Here is a 20,689-nt window from a genome sequence, read left to right as displayed (position 1 = left end):
TAGTAGGAAGCATATCACTGTAGGGGGACACAGGTGAGGAATATTTTATGCATAAAAATCTGCTATATTGGGGGGATGGGGGGATTGGGGGGATGGTGGGAAGGATACTGGGCTCATTGGTGATGAAGAATGGGCACTGGTGGAGGGAAGAGTACTCGATCATTATATGACTGAAACACAAACACAAAAGCTTTGTAAGTATGTAACTGTACCTCACGGTGATTCACTAATAAAATAACAACAACAGCAACAACAACAACAACAAAACTCTGCTATATTGTAAATCATTATGCCTAAAATTAAAACAAGAAACGAAAACCCCATCTCAGGAAGATTAACAACACAACACAAAGCCTTCCCCAGGACTAAGAAAATGTGAGGTGGGAAATGTTGTTTTGTTTTTGTTTAATTTTTTAATGAAACACTGTGAGATACAATGACAGACTTACACACTTTTGTGATTACGTTTCAGTCATACAATGGTTGAGTACCCATCCCTCCACCAGTGCCCATTCTGAGGTGGGAAATGTTTAAGCCAGTGTGAAGCATCAAGCTCAGACAGATTGGGATGGATACTGCACAGGACACACTTCCTGACTGGCCAGCTGTTTGGCTGCACTTAGTGATTCCCTTACTCAGAAGTGCTCTGTTGTTGCCTTCTGAACATATTTTTTATTAGTGGAACTTGCATTTTCATCTTATACTGGATCCCACTAATTACATACTTTCACAGTGCCTATTTTTCTCATGAGAAACAAGGATCCTTAAATTACAAGCCTAATGAGATGGTTAAGGATTAAAAAGCTAAACTAGTTTCGTTCTGAGGGCATCTTTTACAGAAAAAAGCGGATATATTTCTGTATCTCCTACAGAATAGTTCAGCAATTAAAATACTTATGAAGGATCCTTACAGAACTTTTGTTTGTTTGATCTTTATCCATATATACTTTAAATCAGAACTAGAACTGGAGATATTTAAAAACAAAACTGTTTAAGCACACATTACATTAGTTGTCATAGTAAGGGTATCTTTCCATGTCATTGAGCTCTGTACACTCAGGTCAGAATAAGATCGAACAGATAAATACTCCAATTTATAGGAAAATAGATTTGACCTCTGGGAACCCCTGCAAGGACCTTGGGAACATCAACGGCTTCCCAAACAGGGAACCTCAGATCATACTCTGAGAATGATGAAATGATAGAAGCTTACTGTAGTATCTGACTTGTCAAGTAAATAATGGTGGTGAATATTTTAATTTTAATAACATTAAGTATTTGCATATGAAACTACGTCGATTTGCTCGAGCGGGCCCAGTAACGTCTCCATTGGAGACTTTGTTGTTACTGTGTCTGGCATATCGAATACTCTCGGTAGCTTGCCGGGCTCTCGGAGAGGGGCGGAGGAATCGAACTCGGGTCGGCCATGTTGGCCACTTGTAAGGCGAACGCCCTACCCGCTGTGCTATGGCTCCAGCCCCTGTGCTATCGCTCCAGCCGTGAATCAAAGTTTTTCTAAGACTACCTAAGAACATCCCTATGTTCTATACTTTTTCTGTAGGAGCACAAGCTCCATTTTCAAGATTTGACAGCAATGAACATTCTTTTCCCTTTATTTTATTTTGTGGAAGCACCATGTTTTACAAAGTTATTTATAGTTCAGTTTTAGACATACAATGTTCTATCACCAGTCCTACCACTGGGTTCATTTACCCTCTCCCACCCTTACCCTCAGTAATGAATATTTTTCTGAACAGAATCAGCTTGAATAGATGCATGTGGGATACTGAGAAAAAAAAGTAGTTTGCTTTTAAAAGTATCATATGTCATCAAAATGGGCATCAACAGGGTTTGTTTACTGAATGTTCAACACTATGATTTACAGAGGGAGGACTTAGGTCTTCAAACCTGCTCACTTCTACCCTGGGGTCCAAAAACACACAGTAAAAACATCATCTGCACTTCCATGTTCATTGCAGACTATTCACCATAGCCAGAATCTGGAAACAACCCGAGTGCCCAAGAACAGATGACTGCATAAAGAAAATATGGTACATCAACACAACGAAATATTACACAGCTGTTAGGAAAAATAAAGTCATGAAATTTGCTTATGAATGGAAATGGAGAGTAAAGTATGAGACTAATACCAAGGCCAGAAAACACAGGGACCCGGAGGACTGGTCAATGGTTGGAAGCTTGTCACAAGTGTGTGTGTGGAGCAAAGGACAGTTAGGATACACAGATAAAGGACTAGTATGACAATAATAGTTCGAAATGATCACTCTGGACAAGAACTGAGTGTTGAAAGTAGAGATATACATGATAACCTTTCAGTATGTTTTTGAAAACCATACTGCCTGAAAAAGAGAGAGAGAGAGAGAGAGAGAGAGAGAGAGAGAGAGAGAGAGAGAGAGATAAAGGAAAATGCCTGCCAAAGAGGCAGGCTGGGAGGTGGGGGTGAGTGATGGAAATGTACACTGGTAGAGAAATAGGTGTTGGAACATGGTATGACAGAAACCAATCATACCAGAAATCAATCAAACAACTTGGTAACTATGTATCTCACTGTGATTCAGTTAAAAAAAAAAGTGGGTGTCATGAACAATCTTGAAACATTTCCTTAAAATAAACTTCTCTGTATTTGTTATTGGTAAAATATTTCATTTATATACTCATTTATGGGTTCACAAGAAATTTCCTTTGACAAAACGGGGTAGCGAGTGGAAAAATTTAAGAAACCCTGACATATGGCATCTTCTGTGTAATTTCAAAACAGCTAAATTCCATGGTACAAAATGTTAAGCTAAATTATAATTTCAAGAAATGCATTCTATTTTCTAATACTATAATTAAAAATATTAGAAGCAAAGAAATAGGCATATTTTAAAAAGTTCCTAACAGGGTACCTTGGAACAAGTGTTTTATGTTATTTGTAGTCAGTCAGTTGGGAAAAGCTCTAAGTAAATGAATTGCTTTATTCGGACATCATTTATTTCCCAATAGATAAATGCTAGAAATTTTTTCAAGTTCACTTAACATTTTCTTACAGTTCTTAAAACCTTATGATTTAAAAAAAACTGTGGTGCTGGGACATACTAGAAATCTACCACTTGAGCTATATCCGTGGCCCTGTAAATTGCTTTTCTGGTTCTCACAACAAAATTTAAGCAGGCAAAATGAGACACGGGGTACAATTCACATCATTCCATATGGTTTCCCAAGCACAGAGTCAGGAGTCAGCCTTGCTGGTTGTCACCCAAAAACAACAAAACAATATGAAACAGAACTAAGTTGTGTTAGGCATGGCTTCACCCCTGAGATTACAACAAGTTACCAATTAGTTACTGGACACAGTCATGTGGACAAGTCGTTTTGGGACATGACAAATAGGAATGACACTGGCAAGGACCTGCTTGCCGCTCACCTCTAGGATGAGTTAGAGACAGTTTCAAAGGGAGTGACTTTTAAAGTGTGCACTGAATGAAAGGGCATGGAGAGAAGAGAGGAAATGGTATTTGCAGGGGTAAGGGGACAGATTGGAAGGGTAGCTCGAAACATAAACTCAGACCAGAATGTGAAAGAATGGTACTCTAAACAAGACGTGGTAGTGGGTGGGAGGGGCATTCAGAAAGATGTGATGTTTCTGGTTTCTGTAGCTGTGTGAATGGGGCAGGTGGGAACTGTTTAATTTGATTTTAGGAAAGGTAAAATGCAAACCAAGGTAAATGGCATTCAGAGCACAGAATACACTAACAGGTCTTGGAAAATTTAAGGAACATATACATTAGTTTTTCAGGAAGGGATGCGCTCCAAAGATATTTGCAAATCTATTGCGTAAGTATGATTTTTCTCATATTTAGCATAAGATGCCTAATAGCTGAATTAAATAAAACAGTTCCATTTAACTAGTTGTTTTTGTTTTTATCTTCCCACATATTACCATGAAATACAATGTAACTGCATCACTAGCTTTGGAAGAAATTCTCTGGAATGCTATCATTAACATTGGAATCAGTCCGAATTGATAAGATAGTGATGTTCAGAAATTACTTAAGAAGCTGATTTGAATTAGTGGAGAAAAAACTTTAGAATCAGCCCTAACTTCCTACTCTGAAATTTCATAGACTAGTAACAACTCACAGTTGTTTTAATGCTATTGTCTTTCCAAGGTTATTACTGTGTTACACTTAAATGTAATGTTCTTCTATTCAATTTCATAGTCAGGCCTGAAGGTTGAAATAACCATTGTTTTCTTAAGAAAGACCACACAATGCTTTAGAAACAATCAGTAATATGGCTTTACATTCATGAAAGAGAGTAATTCATTATGGTCCAGCAACACTACTCCTAGCCTTTTATCCACAGGATATGTGCATACTTTGCTTCTAAATCATTCACAATGGCCATCAATCAATGACTGATATAGAAATTGTGGTGTATTACTCAACGGGATACTACTCTGCTGATCAGAGCCGTTGGGTTGGCACTGAAACTTTGGTGTTGAGTCTTGCACACATACAGAATTTTAAAGGCAATGCTTTATCACCAATTATTATTATTTATACTGATAATTTGATAATATACAATGCATGCACAGATAATTTTCCCCCTTATTTCTGGCTTTTGGGCCACACCCAGAGATGCTCAGGAATTACTCCCTGGCGGTGCTTGGGGAAATATATGTATGCCATCCATGAGTCAAAACTGGTCTGCCATATGCAAGGCAATGCCTTACCCATGGTATTATTTCTCTGATCTCCTGGTTATTTTTTAAGCGAGCTACCTTGTAAATAAAACAGGAATGGATGTATAGAACCAGTGATGTAAAGGTAAAGGTAAAGGCCCTCCCGTTGATCGTCGATTTGCTCGAGCGGGCCCAGTAATGTCTCCATTGGAGACTTTGTTGTTACTGTGTCTGGCATATCGAATACTCTCGGCAGCTTGCCGGGCTCTCCGAGAGGGGCGGAAGAATCGAACTCGGGTCGGCCATGTTGGCCGCGTGTAAGGCGAACGCCCTACCCGCTGTGCTATCGCTCCAGCCCAAAGAGGTAAAGGCCCTCCCGCTGATCGTCGATTTGCTTGAGCGGGCCCAGTAATGTCTCCATTGGAGACTTTGTTGTTACTGTGTTTGGCATATCGAATACTCTCGGTAGCTTGCTAGGCTCTCCGAGAGGGGAGAACCAGTGATGTATTGGCAAAAATGTTTGGTATTATAGAAATTATATGTTTGGTATTATAGAAATTATAGATCAATTTCAAACATGAAGTTTGAATTCAAATATACACTGTAGGTTTAAGACCTTCGTCTCTTGCTGATGTGAGAGTTTGGATTTGAACAATATTCACAGAGACGCTTTGTTCTTTCAAGGTTTCTTTTCCACCATGAATGATCTCAATCACATATTTATTGATTTTTAATTTTCCTTTGAGTAAAATATCTTCTGAGACAGTCAGGATCACCTTATGTGGGCAGCACTAAGGTTTGAACTGGTGGTGCATATTTTAAATAGTTCCTTTTATAATACGTGTTACCTGAAATTCAGTGTGATTTGAATGTGCAACTACTTCATCAGATTGTTGAAACAAACAAACAAAAAAACCCTTTCCACTTCTATAGTAATACAAGGATAACTGAAGATTTAAATTAAGAAAAAGGCACATACTCATCATGAACAATGGTGGGGCCATCCCGTGTTAAGGCCTCTTCTTTGATGACATTGATAAGTTCAAAGGTACTGCTAATGGGAGCATCCGGGTTCGGCCATTTGGGGCACTGAAAGTGCCGAACTTCTAGGACATAGTCATCCTACAACCAACAACACGAGTCATCACAGTCCATTCGTTATCACACGCATAACTTCCGCGAATCTAGCTAAGTGTGGCTGGTAAGAAGTAAAATACTAGGGAGGCCCACTGAACATAGTAGGTCATGGTAGTAACATAGAACCCTGCTCAAGCACAAACTTCAGATGAGAACTAGAAAAGTCTATTTTTGAGTCTACCAAAAGCATCAAAGAGGTTAATATAAAATAGTTGAGCTATCTCACTGAGGGGGGAAAAAAAAAACCCCTTAAAATCACCTCTGCAACATTGCAGGGATTACATTTCTGATGGCAAAGAAAAAAAAAATCTTGCTTCTATAATTAGGTCAGCAGGCCTATTTGCATGCATATGCTCAGAGGAACTGTTATATTTCAGCTATCCATCTTGAAAAAGCAAATATTTGAAGGAAAGGGAAAGAAATGTACATACTTAAAATTTAGTGAGACTCAAATGCCTGAGTCTTTCTCCAGGATAGTAAATTACTTTATTACTGCTTAGGCTATTACTGAGGAAGTGAGGTTTAAGTTACCTGTGTAGCTTCGAGGATAAAGTCATGAATGATAATTTGTTCTTCATTAGAGAGGCACAGTCTGTCTTTGCTGATAAGGGTGACAGTAAAGGCCTCACAGTTCATGGATTCTTCTCGACTTGGCCAGTATACAAACTCATCTTCTGCCTATTGGAAGGAACAAAAATAGAATTTTTCTACACTTGCTGTCACATTTAGTTTGGAAATTTCTTGAGATTCATTTTTTTTTTCATTTTCCCCCACTTTGAGGAGGAGGGCACACCCTGAGGTTCCCGGGGCCATGCTCTGCACGGAATCTGGGGCTCCCCACATGCAAAGCATGTGATCTAATCACCATCACTTGGCACTCCCATATTCTCGGAGAGCCCGGCAAGCTACCGAGAGTATTCGATATGCCAGACACAGTAACAACAAAGTCTCCAATGGAGACGTTACTGGGCCCGCTCGAGCAAATCGACGATCAACGGGAGGGCCTTTACCTTTACCTTTTATAGAAGTATATCTCCAATCTAATCATGTGGAGTTCAATGGTTACTACATTCTGTTGTAAAATAGACTTCACACATAATTGTTAGTACTCTGCACTTATGCTACTGTAACTACCAAAAATATTTCTTCTACAGGGGCGATTATATATATATATATACACAAACCAATTGTGAAGCAAAAGAAATGACAGTACAGTGAATGCTTGGATGTGGAGGCCCATGTTTCTCTCTCTGGCTCTATACATTCTCCTGAGTAATGCCAGAGGTGACCCCCAAGCAAGCAGTAGCCCTGAAGCCAGATGTGACCAAAACAAAGTAATAAAAGTGGCAGAAGAGTAAATTTTCTTCTGTTTCACAATCACTTACGGATCCAAAACAAGCTAATTGTTTCCTATGATTTCTAAGTTACAATTCCATAGTTAATTAGCATCTTACAAAATTTTCACAGACCTTATTTTAGTGTGATACAACATACTAGAAAAGTAAGGAATTAAAGACTTTTTATCTTGGAATTTTACAGATGAGAATAACAAGGGCTGAAAATCTTATATTGCTTAAAATAACACTGCTAATAAATGTTAACTGAGCCTTTTGGAAAGGAGCTGTGCGAAAGTATAAAGCGCTATTAAAAAGGTAATGTGTTCAACATTTCTAAAGAAGGATACATTGAAAATCACTCGGCCTTTTATCATGCAGGCGTTAATTTTGAGGAGCGTGGTGACTTTTGTGAGAAAAATAATGATCATAGAAAACTTCACTCCTTTTCAAATTCAAATGGCAATTACTTCGTTTATATATATGTAAACTTGAGGCATTTACCCTGAAAATGCTTTGCTACTACTACTACTAAGTCAGAAATAATTCAGATAATGTTCAAAACAAAGATGATTTTGTTTAATCTTACATTGTTGCATTAGAAATGAGCCAGGAGTCCAATAAGACTTATCACCCTTTCAAGTTTCAGTGCACATTATTGCCAAGTACATTTTTATTTTTAAAGCTCAGCATAAGGGGAAACAGATTAGCAACTGGGTTAGTCTATACAAAAGCAGTTTCTGTCAGGTTTTAATATATTTTGTCCAAGGAAGTGGGGCCCTTTTAATGGACCTGACCTCCAAATTTAATGTATATGCAAAGTTTAAGCTTGGGATGAGATGTAATTCTAAAATTAATATAGTATGCCTTCATTTCCATATCTGAGAAGTGGGATAATAAAGAATATTTTAGTAAGGGTATATTTAAGTAATATTTTAGTAAGTGAAGGGAGACACATATATATATATTTATTTAGATTTTTATTAGTGAAACACCATGAGGTACAGTTGTAGACTTACAAATTTGTGTGCCTGGGTTTCAGTTATACAATGATCAAATACCCATCTCTCCACCAGTGCCCATTCTCCACCACCACTGATCCCAGTATCCCTCCCCCCCACCCCCGTCCCCCCATCCAACCTTGCCTCTGTGGCAGGGCATTCCCCCTTGTTCTCTCTCTCCTTTGAGTGCTGTGGTTTGCAAAAGAGGCACTGAGTGGCAATCATGTTCGGTCTAAAGTCTACTTTCAGCATGCTTCTCCCATCCTGGGAGGATTCTCCCAACACCCTTTATTTGGTCCTCCCTTCTCTATCTGAGCTGCTTTTTCCCCCAGCGTGTGTGGCTGGCCTCCAAACCATGGAGAAAGCTCTTGGTACTTAAAGCTTGGTACTCTGCTATTCTTGAGTGTTAGTCAGGGAGACATATATTGAATATAGATTTAAATTAAGGAATAACTGATCATTTTGAAGAACTATGAATGCTATTCTGTTAATTCTGGACTCATAGTTATTTTGCTTACAGATTGTTATTTAAAAGATCCCTAGGCATGTACTACAGTGTTTTCTGAAATATAGACTGGTGACTTTTGGACTAGTAACAGAATTGTAGAGAAATCACAGCAATCTGACTTTCAGTCCTGGACTTGTGATCTCCAATGGGAATAAGTAGAGCCTAGCACTGATGGGCCTTAGAGGGGCATAGTTCAGGGAGTTCCATCTGCAGACTGTCACTCTCATGACTCAGACACCAGAAATCCAGTCTCTTCCATACAGAGGAGCTTTTGGTGACTGTTCTCTGTTAAGTGATAAGAGCAAAATACTGACCTACCCAACAAATGAACTATTTCAACAACCTAAGTGCCTCCATGTGCCAAACAGAGTAGACCTCTATTGCCAGCTACTTTGAAAATTTACACTCCAGTTTTTAGTTTAATATTTTCAACTTAATTGCCACTCTCTCATAGAGAACAGTCTTGGTGTTCCGAAGCTAAATGCGACACAGTGAAGAAGTTCCTGTTGACTGGGCACACAGTCAAATGCATGTCATCGAGTCTAAGGGCTCAATCACAGCCTTTCTCTCCCAATTAAAAAAACAAACCCTCTAATTGACAGGAGAACTGGCCCTTAGTGTGAATCTTGCCAATGTAGGGGGAGGGGAGGCAGGTCAGGACGGGGACCACTATGATAACAATGGAAGGTAGTGGTCACTTTGGGTGCTGAAAGGATACAGTAAAGTAACATGTATGATACTCTCTCAGTAACATAAACCACTGTGCCTGCCACAGAGGTAGGCTGGGGGATGGCGGGGGGGGGGGGGGGAGGGGGAGAAACTGGAGACACTGGTGAAGGGATTGGTGTTAGAACACTGTATGCGTGAATTCGTGAATAACTTTGTCATTTATATAAATTACATAAAGAAGTTAAACTGGAACAAATTTCAAAAGCTCTAATCTGACACTCCTAGAGGCACGTCCATATTGTTTTTACATTGTGCGCTTATAGTGTTCTCACTGTAACTTTGGAGGACCCAACTCATGCAATGAGATCTAAGCGCATTTTTATTGTTGTGGTTGTTGTTTTTGGGGTTTACTCCTGCAAGGGCTTGTGACACAGGAGATCAAACCTGGGTCAGCTGTATGCAAGCCAAATGTTCTATCTGTTCTACTATCACTCTGACCCTTTAAACACAAATATTTAAGCATATATTTATACACTTGATCACTCTCTTCTATAGAGCCTGAGTTCCAGAGAAAGAAAAAGAGGTAAGAGTTGCTAAGTCTAAAAAGGACCTCTAAGTTGGCATAGACCTTCCTTATTACCTTCCTATGCTGCCATTGTGAGAGTGGTTCAGACTTCAAGTTGTAAAGTCTAAATTCCATCCCTAGACCCACAGCCATTATATAGCCTTGGACTGAGGTGTCAAAGTAATTTCCACTCATGGCTTCACAGATCTCATTAATGTATAGCAGAATGCTTTCCTTACCAAGCTCTGGTTGTCTGGCAGCATGACAATGATCTGTGCATTGTGATCCCAAATCATTCGCCAGAAATCTTTCGTAGTATGTGGCAGAGGATGCTGGGTTATAATAAATTCGTTACTCCTATAATAGCCCTTCAGTTAGGAAAATAAAATAGTGATTATGAGTCTTGTTTTAATGAACTCTGTATTAATAAAACATATTTGCAAAATAATTCAGTAATATGTTGATTCACCCTAAAACAGTTAAAAAAGACAGTACATTTGGATATTTTTTTGGATGTGCTTGCCAGTGCAGACAATTTTCTTCTCTCCACATGCTATTCACTTCTAGTTACCCCTGCTGTTTTTACTTACTAGTAATTTCAACAGTTATTCAAAAACTACATGGGTGAAATTAACAATAAAATTAATTCCTTAACAAGCATTTTTGTTCTCCCACTGCTTAGGTGACTTTTGTTAAAGGTTTCAAGATACAGAACTCTCTGTAATTTTGATATTACACATTAAGAAATTATTTGAAAAAATGCAATCAGCCACCTAGGTGGTATTTGATCTTTAGCACCTTTCAGTTTAATTGTCTTTATTTATAATTAACTGTTGACTCTCACCATGATATAAGAAGCATTAATGTAATCTGTTCCTTTCATTCCAGGCAATGGTGCAAGGCCCACTCGAGCACGTTCGGCTATTACGGGGAAAAAAAAAACAACTAAACATCACATTTGCCTTATTAAATACACAGAACCAACCATGCTTTCTGAGACTGACCTGAGGAGTAATAGATCTCCCTGATGCTCCTTTCTTCTTAGGATACACTATATTTTTTTTACCCAAGTCAAAGTGTTAGCTAAGACAACGTAAAATGAAATTTTGCCACACATTCTCAGAAGAACACTGACATTATAGGAATAATTTTTTTTTTACTGTGATAGAGGTTTTCACAGCAGACAACTGACAATACTCTGTACAGAGATGACAGGACTTTAGTAAATTTTTTAGCCTGATTTGATATTATTCCACTATTTAAACATATTCTTTTGCCAACCCCTTGTCCATTTCTCTCCATAAAGGGCTTAGATACAGTGGCCTTTTTCAGTAGAGATTATCTCTCCAATGATTACCCCTGCTTGTCTAAACAAAGAGTTTCCTCTTCTGTGTCTTAAGTTACGTGTACATAGGTCACTGATGCCCTTGATCTGTAGAGCCTGAATGATAAAATGATGCAGTTACAACGAATAATCCATGCCTGTGATTTAAGAGAAGGCTAAAAACTGTTACTGTGGCATTAACACAGGGTAGAAACCTAATTCTTGAATTTGAAGTTTACTAGCTCTTCTGTCATAAAAATACAGAGATTTGTTACTCTGATGTAACTGCTGCTTTAGTGGTCTTTAGTGTAGTTTCCTTCACTCTGCATAACATGATCCAATGAAAAACAAACTAGTGCATTCAACTAACATGAGCTGATTTTAAGATCTTACCTGGCACAACTGAAGAATTTCTGTTCTTTTCTTTGTTACACTCCTTCTGAGCACTAAAGCATTCCACATATTTTGCATTACACTGTGTGACCAGCTAAAAAAACAAGCAAGACTTTAGTTTTTCACTCAAAAGTGGATTGGTATTAACCAGTATTATTCTGACAATCGTTTCTTTTATAGAATATTAAATCATTACACTATATCAATTATATATTATATATCATATACCTTACATCAACTTCTAATGTGAATTATTACAATAAAACTGGAAAATTAAAAAACCTAATGATCAAGTGCTTGATGAACAAGCATTTTTGTGTGTATCTCAGTAGACATATATCTCTCAGTTGCCTTGGTTGTATGCTTATTTTTATTACCAAGTCTTAGCTTCTCTGTGATATGGTAATGCGAGAAAACCCACTTAATAAATAATAAGGATTTTCCTGTTGATTGTCAATATTTCTGTGATTTTTTTTCTCTGTAATTCCTCACAAGCACTTGAGACTAAGGTAGGTCTACACCAGAAAAGACTCAATGGCAATAAAAGCTTATCACTTTTTTGAAGACAAGGAAATTCTAGGTTCTCAAGAAATTTCTGTCAAAATAACATTATTCTGTCTATTATACATAATTAGCCCAGGAGTTGGGTGACTCTTCCTTCCTGACTTCTATTAGTAATGGGGAAAACAGTGTATTCATCAAAGTATTTAGGAAGAGTATTCTCCAAATACTTCAGTATTTGTGTCAAAGCCCTTGGTAAAGTGGTTATGCCTATAGGAAAAAAAACAACCAAACAAACAAAAAAACCCCACTAAACTAGTAATGTGGCTTCCATGGAACGAACTGCTTTCTCTAATGTAGGTTTTTAAGAAGTATGCATCAATATATAGTGTGGCAATGGAAAAGGCAGAATTTTAGGAAATACTGGTATATATATAATTTTTGGGGGGAGAGGCAACTCCTGGCTCTGCAGACAGGACACTATGGGGTACTGGGGATTGAACTTGGGTCCACTGTGTGCAAGGCAAGCACCCTACCCGCTGTCCTATTTCTCCAGTCCTGGTACTCTGTTTGTTTGTTTTCAAAAACTCACTTTAAAACAAACACAAACCTTCACTACTAATAATCTCAAGAGGGTTTAAGAATTCCATCATAACAGTAATCTATCTTTCACTTCATATGACTTGTTAAAATTTGCTTGGAAATTTTTGCACCTTAGAGTCAAATGAAGTTTCAGAGCTTGTGGAAAATTGTACCATAAAAACAAACAGCACAGATTAATCTCATTTCCATCACTGCATAAAAGAAAAATAGAAAATAGAGAAGTACTTAGTGTTTAAAAATGACAAGCGTTTAAATTAATTCCTTTGGGATTTTTCAGATCTTAAGAATTACCTAAATACACGTTAGATGTATTATGTTTTCTTTGGTGAGGAATGAGGGGCACTGCTTGGAGACCATATGGTGTGCCAGGGATCAAATCCCACATGAGCGAGTTAATTTTCTTATTGGCCGCACTATCTCTCCAGCTTTCATGGAGATTTCTTTTTATCAGTAACACCTTCCCTGTTTTGTTGGCAAAGACAATTATACAAAGAACAACCTTAAATTGTTTTTCCAGTCTTGTCTTTCCTCCTACACCTGGTATGAGAATGCTGTTAACATAGCTATGTAGCTGATTGGAAGATACTTCGGTCTCCTTTCCAAGAATGGCTTCCAACAAGGCATCATGGATGAAAATGTACTGCTCCTGAAAGGGATGATACTGGTAGTTAGTCAAGGAGAGTTCTTAGAGGGTAACCAATCCATCCTTCCTAAAGTATTCCTTTCATTACCTCTCCCTGTAAGGGCCTTCCTGCTGCCCCCTCCCCCACTCCCCAATGTAGATGTGACGTCCTGCAAAGAGTTCAGCTGGGGGATTTGCTTCAGTATTTTGTTGCTTATTCTTTTTAATTTATTCTAGGGATAGAGCAAGTGAGTGATGTATATTCAGTGAAGGGCTTAAGAACCATTCACTTAAACTTTTGAGGTTAAACAGCATGTTTTAGGTCCCCAAATCATCAAATACAACTGCAACTTCTTTGTAAGTGCTTACTGAAGAAAATACAGATTCAATGACTATAGAGTATTAAAAACTTGAGCCAAAGAACATAATTTTTTTGGAAGGGGGCCACACGCAGACTGATGCTCAGGGAACTGAACCTGGGTCTGCTATGTGCAAGGCCAGCACTTTAGCAGACCCCCAAGATTATGGTCAGTATATGTTCTAAATCTGCATGTGACTTCAAGTCCTAATAGAGTGAATTTGCGTCCTCAATATTATGACTTTCAGTTAAAGCATGTAGAATCTCATGAGAACAGGAATAGCTACTCCTTACCTCAGTCTGGACGAGGTAGTTACGCTGTGTCCTGATATGCTTCAGGAATCCCAGGACATTAACTGTGCTTTTGTCTTTTATCTGTTGAAGCATGCTGTCTATTACAATATAGGTGCCTGTCCTGCCCACACCAGCACTGGAAGAAATGAATATACTCAACTAGTACCTTTTGCTTTATGATGTCAGAGACTGTGGATTGAAAAATAATTACAACCCAAATGTTTATAATGTGCCTGAACAACACAAACTAGTCATGGCTATAGAATCTAACAACTTTATTAGGACATTTCTTACCTCTTGAGTCTCAATGAGGAGCAGAGACTACCTTTATGTGAGGAACAGGGGAAAACTTACATAAAGATGCAAGTTACCTTATTTGAAAGCACTCTTTTCACAACAGAATCACATTTCTTTCTTTTTTTTTTCCCCCCTTTATTTAATTTTTTTTTTTACAGTTGTAGATTTACAATTTTTTGTGCTTGGGTTTCAAGTATACAATGATCAGATACCCATTCCTCCACCAGTGCCCATTTTTCACCACCATGGATAATATCAGAATCACATTTCTTAGTCATTTTTTTTTAAAAGTACTCAGAGCTAAGTTCTAGAGTACAAGCTTCTTTGGGAAGAATTTGCAAATAAGTGTTCCACAACTTCAACAAAACCTAAGTCATTTTGATAGACAATTTCAATAATTCCTAAATGTGTTAGCAAAAAATGCACAATTCTCATGGGATTTTAAACGGATTATGGGTTCCAGATTCTGCAAGAGCTTTCTTTGTGGAAAAGATAAGAACAACCTAAAGAAATGCTTAGAAAATGCTGTACAGCTATATAGCATAAAAGATGGAATAAGCAATTTCTATTTGAATATCAAAGTGAAAATTAGCCAAGAATGCAATTTCAAGTAAAAGCAGTTTTTTTAGCAGCCGGTTAAAGATACTTAGTTTAGGAAGGGAAACAAGCCTTCCCTGTGCATTTTTAAATATAGTATGTACAGGCTAAAAATCTGAAAATAAACGTCTTTTACACATGCAATACATGTTATTTGAAGCAGTGGTTTCAAGCCCAAGTACGAAAATTTGTGGTTGAGATGAGATTTTTATAAATTTGGTACAGCTGATAATTCCTACAGTGGGGGTTTTATTGATAGATGTTATAAAAAAAAAGTAGAGAATTCATTCCAAATGCAGACTTAATTTCCTCCTCTGAAGCACAGACACTTTCTTAAAATTTATAGAAATTCCTATTTTAGAATAACTTCCAGTTATAGTAGCACTGTAGCACTGTCTTCCTGTTGTTCATCGATTTGCTCGAGCGGGCACCAGTAACGTCTCCATTGTGAGACTTGCTGTTACTGTTTTTGGCATACTGAATATACCACGGGTAGCTTGCCAGGCTCTGCTGTGCAGGTGGGCTGTAGCTCGCTGGGCTCTCTGAGAGGGACGGAGGAATCCAACCCGGGTCGGCCATGTGCAAGTCAAACGTGCTACCCGCTTTGCTATCACTCCAGCCCTCTAGTTATAGTAGAAGACTTAATTTCTGTTTTTGTTTTCTTTTTCCAGGAAGAGGGGATTTGGGACACACCTGGTGGTGTTCAGGGCTTAATCCTAGTGGGCTTGGGGGACCATATTGGATGCTGGGGATAAAATTCCTCTTAGTCAACATGCAAGCCCTACCCACTATACTATCTCTTCAACCCCGAAGCAAAGAGTGGAGAGGGGGTGGGCATGCTCACTTCATATCCTGAATCCCAAACGGAAGAAGAGGCCAGCCTTACCTGCAGTGCACTAACACGGGACCCATCTCTGGCAGGCGGGCTGCAGAGGACCTCCTCACAAAGGTCAGGACAGGGAGGGCGTACTCTGGAACTCCCATGTCAGGCCACTGTGTGTAGTGATACTGGATCACCACCCGTTCATTCTGGCGACCCTTGGGATTTCCCTTCTGACCCTATGAAAAAGGTGAAAACATGTATCTGTGAATTGGGGCTCTATTTTGGACAAAGGAATACAAGGACTAGAGTGCATGACATGAATTTGGTGGGACACGTAACCTATGATCTTTACTTTCGCCGGCTGTGTTATGTCCTCTATGTGACCATCTCATCCCATGAAAGAGATTACCTACAAGGATGAGTAGGATCAGGTAGCATCTAGAACCATCTAAATTATTTTGTGATTTGTCTACAAAGCCTCCAAGTTTCTGCCTCAATCTCTAAAATCAGCAATGAATTCATTTCATATTCATAAGTGAAATTTGTGATGTAGTTTAAGTGGTTAAACTATTTATATTTTAACTTTGTTGGGTGAAAATCTCCCCCAAGTAAACCACCTGGTATGATGTTTCCTTCCAAGACCTCTGAAAGCTTAACTTAGGGGTGTGGGATGACCCAACGCCCTTAACCAGTCAACATTCAAACTTGTGGGGTGTTTGGCCCAATTTTAAAGACTATTATCTAGAATGTAAGTCTTCTGTTAAACATATTTTTGTTGTTTTTAATTTTTTAATGTAAACAAAAGCCACAACTGTTGATACAATTCTAGGATTACTACCTCTAGCACTGTCTAGCCAGTTGTAAATTTTCAGGGGAAATACATATTATGTAGCATTAACTTCTTGTAATCAATGGCAGAATATGATTTTTACATGCATATTGTATGATTAGTATTCCTTGAAATATGCTGTGGGAAGCAATGCTTTAAAACTTTCAGGAAATTAATCAATCTGGTCAGATACATTTTATTAGGTGCTTTGTGAGGATCTTTCCTACTAAACACTGATGCCAGTTAAAAGGGTGAGGATGGAGGCCATTTGTGGCCAATCTCAGTGCAGTGCTGACACCCTGGCAGTTCACTATTTCAGAGCCATGCCCAGAAGTGCTCAGATTCAGCCCCGTGGGTCAAATCTGGGGTTCCTCCATACCAAGCAGTTCTCTAGTCCCCTAGTTAACTATCTGACCACGCGCACTCTCTTTCATGAGTTTACCTTTTTCACTTTTGTATTTCGGACTGAAAAACGACGAATGGTATAGCAGGCATGTACTTTTGTGCTCTTCAGTGTGACAATAATGTTTCCATACTCCTCACTATTCTCGGTTGGCCAATACTGATCACATTTTCGCTATAAAAAAGAAAAGTTGCAAGTGCAATTTATGACACAATTCTGTTGATACAGTAATTTCAAGTGACTGTTTAAAAAAGGTAATTTCTTTACACAGTTGACCCAAAAAGGGCAAAATTGCTTACGGGACTGTATCATCCCTAAAGAAGTAATCTTTGGACAACTTGGACCAAAATCATTTTGGAAATAGGCCTAAGATCCATGATCGTCTTTCAACACATGCTGAGCTTTACAGAGACCCAAGAAAGAAGCCTGTATATTTGTGAAATATGTAAAATAGGAGCATAGATTATATGACAAAGGGAACTTAAGTATCAATTAGGAAACTTAGCTGTAATCACTGTAAATTAAACTTGGGTCACCAAAGGCAAATAGAACCCTCCAGTTAACATGAAGAAAAAGCGTGTTCTAAATAATGAACCTGGGTCTTAAATTAGCGCCCTGTACAATCTAATACATTCTAATATATTAACCATTTATTTTAAAAAGTTTTAGTAATGAATGTGTTAAAGTGAGGTTTCATGTCTCCTAATCTAAAGTTTTAGTAACTTTTTTCCTTCCTACTATATTTGCAATGTTCTTTCTCATTGTTCATATCTCACATCAAGTATCAGTTCCTTTACAATATTTCTATTGTATTATACAATATCCTTTACAATATATCTCTATTGTATTCTACAATATCCCCTTTACAATATCCTATTGTATTCTACAATCTCCTTATTAGTGGATATATCCATTCATTCTGCAGAACTTCCCAACAATGCCCTTTTCATCCTTCATCACATTTTACCCACCTTTACCTGTGCTTAGCTGTCCCACTAGACCACATGCAAAGGTTGAATACTTTTAATTTCTGTAGCTCTTTATACCTGGTCAAGTCTTATCCTGAAGCAGGTACTTTATATTTTAATACTTTAATAATACTTCACAATTTTTAAACATGGAGATACATGATTATATATTAAGTCAAGAGGCTCTTACTCTTCCTTTTTCCACAAGGTTCGTAATCATAATAATGATTCCAGTGTTTTGTTCCCAAATCATTCTCCAGAAATCTTCAAACGTAGACTTTAAAGGTCCCTGGGTGGCAATGTAGGCTTTCGCTTTGTTGTAACCCTTCAAAGATGACACAGCACAAAGGAAGATGAAAGCAGTATCACAGAACAGTTAATAATTCAAGTGCCTTCCATATTGAATAGGCCATGTTTTTAGTGAGAGCTCTGTGCAGTATTAAAACACATTCGGCAGTCTCTGCAACACTCTTCAATCATCACAAAAAGGTTTATAGAAACATTTCTGACTTACATCGACATAGTTTGCATTAATGTAGTCGCTGTGCTTAGAGTCTTTTCCTGGTAAAGGTCTTAACTTCACCCTACTGTGATCATCTATAAAGAATGAAAGGGGAAAAACAAAGTAAAAACAAAATGTATAATTCAAAAACCAGCAGCACCCTGAAGCATAAAACAAGGCAGACTGGTGATGTGGCATCTCTCACAGTGCCCTGAAAAACCTTATGGCAGAATTTCAACATAAAGTTCAAAGATACAGCTTTCCAACCCATCTCAAAAATAAAGGCTCACTTTTACCTTACATTTTGATTTGTAAGTGCCCAAGAAATGCCAACAGAACCCTCATTAGCTCGTGTAAAACAAGTGCAGTCCTTCAAAATTTCCCCATCCTATAATTTAAAATTAAGTTCTAAGTCTTTTGATTACCCTTGCCTCATCTCCTCCTTACTAAAACAAATATTAAAAGGTTAACATCTGTTTTCAGGAGATTCTATTGCTAAGTGCTGTAGGACTCCTTGCTCCCCAAACAACCAAAGTGATTAAGGAAACCAGAGCTAATTCAAGAGTGAGCTTATTGCAGGAGTCTGAGGAATGATCATATTTCAGAATTCACTTAACCTTATGAACAAAAGTGTTGTGGTAGTGATAACTGCATCTAGTGGAGCAACCAAGCAAGTTGGTATTTTTAGGATGAGAAATTAAATGAAAGAAAGATGAGATCATAATTTTATTATCCTTATCTAGGAACACAAAGGGCAAAAGCCATTTTCTGATTATAAAAGTCTAGCTCAAAAAGTAGCCCAATGACTGGATTAGCCTAGGCAAGGCTAACTAACCTCTCACTAATGTGAATGTGGACTACCTTACACTTGGATGCAGAATGGTTATGCTGTAGCAGCACTGTATTATGTATTATTTCTTAGACCAGGAAATAAGAACACAGGATATGCCATAGCTATGCCTCTAGACCCCGCGCCAGGCTGTTTCATGTGGGCAATCTAGAGGGTAGCGGGTGAGGCCCTTCCCTGCCCCAACAGAGCTAGCCCTGACAGCTGAAAACCTCCAGAACTCAACCAACACCATGTTCACGGTCGCTCTCCACACACTTGTACGAGCCTCACCTACGAGTGAATCTATTCCTGGACCGCGCCATTTCGTACTTACATCACCAGTATACCAAGAGTAGCACACCACATTTGATAGGGTTTAAAGTAGAAGCCACTCTTAAGGGGAAATATATTTATACAGATACAGTTATTGGCACTAAAGGCTCAACCTTAACAACATACTACTAATCTATTATAAAAGGGCTTAATGTCTTCTGGGTGAAATTTAATAATCTTCACACTTTTTTGTCTAAAAAATCTTTTTTGTTTCATTTTTAGCAGATTATTCATAACAAGCAATTCAAAACCTATCATTTTGGTTCTGCTTTGGGGGCAATGTTTGGGGTTTGGGTGGAAAAACGGTTGTGAGAAGGTGTAGTGGTGGTGGGATTGGTGTCCAAATATTAAATGTAATCAAACATTGTGATTTATTTTTACTTTTTAAAATTAAATTAAAAATTAAAAAAAACACACATGCTTTTGCAAGTTGTAAGATCCATATCTGACTTAGAAATGTGAAAGACTGGATTCCTATAGTGAGATCAGTGACGGAGTATCATGGTGGTGTCTACATATACCTTGAAAATAGTGATGGTGGGGTTGGAGTCATAGCACAGCAAGGAGGGTGTTTGCCTTGCACGTGGCTAACCCGGGTTCGATTCCCAGCATCCCACATGGTTCCCCAGCACCGCCAGGAGTAATTCCTGAATGCAGAGCCAGGAGTAACCCCTGTGCATCGCCAATGTGACACCCCCCCAAAAAAGAAAATTGTGATGGTGCCTTGAGAAAAGGTTTTCCCTGCGTTGCATTTCTTAATACATTCACACAACAACTGTGCCTGCCCCAAGACACTTACATATTACTTTACTCCCTTAAGGGCATTAATGCAGTAAAAAGACCAAGGTGACAAAATTGATATGTCCAGAACCTGACCGAGGAAACACTAACTCAATTCTCTGAAATGGGGTGTCATGTAATCTGCGCTTGTGAATGTATAACATAACCAGAGATGACAATTTTCCAGCAAAATGCCACGAGCCTTGGGCACATAACACAGCAGCTGCTTCTATGTGTGTCTTTCCTCGTCGCTGTCGCATACTTTTACTGAAACTATGAGAACGGAGTAAACTTTATTTCTAGTTCCTTGACTATAATGGAGGTTGTTGTGG

General features: G+C 38.4%; 1 protein-coding gene across 3 annotated transcripts in view; it reads right to left on the bottom strand.

Annotated features, from left to right (window-relative positions):
* Nucleotides 1-20,689, bottom strand: part of PTPRG (protein tyrosine phosphatase receptor type G) — an 822,933-nt gene that overhangs the window by 11,689 nt on the left and 790,555 nt on the right. For all 3 annotated transcript variants that reach the window (XM_056129040.1, XM_056129043.1, XM_056129042.1), the window contains 11 exons: nucleotides 18,428-18,510; nucleotides 18,104-18,238; nucleotides 16,985-17,119; nucleotides 15,777-15,949; nucleotides 13,997-14,132; nucleotides 13,222-13,368; nucleotides 11,619-11,712; nucleotides 10,746-10,822; nucleotides 10,141-10,269; nucleotides 6,356-6,502; nucleotides 5,667-5,809 (listed from right to left, as the gene is read on the bottom strand). In XM_056129040.1, the coding sequence (XP_055985015.1) occupies nucleotides 5,667-5,809; nucleotides 6,356-6,502; nucleotides 10,141-10,269; nucleotides 10,746-10,822; nucleotides 11,619-11,712; nucleotides 13,222-13,368; nucleotides 13,997-14,132; nucleotides 15,777-15,949; nucleotides 16,985-17,119; nucleotides 18,104-18,238; nucleotides 18,428-18,510 (1,399 nt within the window). The remainder of the gene's footprint in view (nucleotides 1-5,666; nucleotides 5,810-6,355; nucleotides 6,503-10,140; nucleotides 10,270-10,745; nucleotides 10,823-11,618; nucleotides 11,713-13,221; nucleotides 13,369-13,996; nucleotides 14,133-15,776; nucleotides 15,950-16,984; nucleotides 17,120-18,103; nucleotides 18,239-18,427; nucleotides 18,511-20,689) is intronic.

Source organism: Sorex fumeus, unplaced genomic scaffold, assembly GCF_029834395.1.
Source record: "Sorex fumeus unplaced genomic scaffold, SorFum_2.1 ptg000072l, whole genome shotgun sequence".
Classification (NCBI taxonomy): domain Eukaryota; kingdom Metazoa; phylum Chordata; class Mammalia; order Eulipotyphla; family Soricidae; genus Sorex; species Sorex fumeus.
This window is presented reverse-complemented; position numbering and strand designations above follow the sequence as displayed.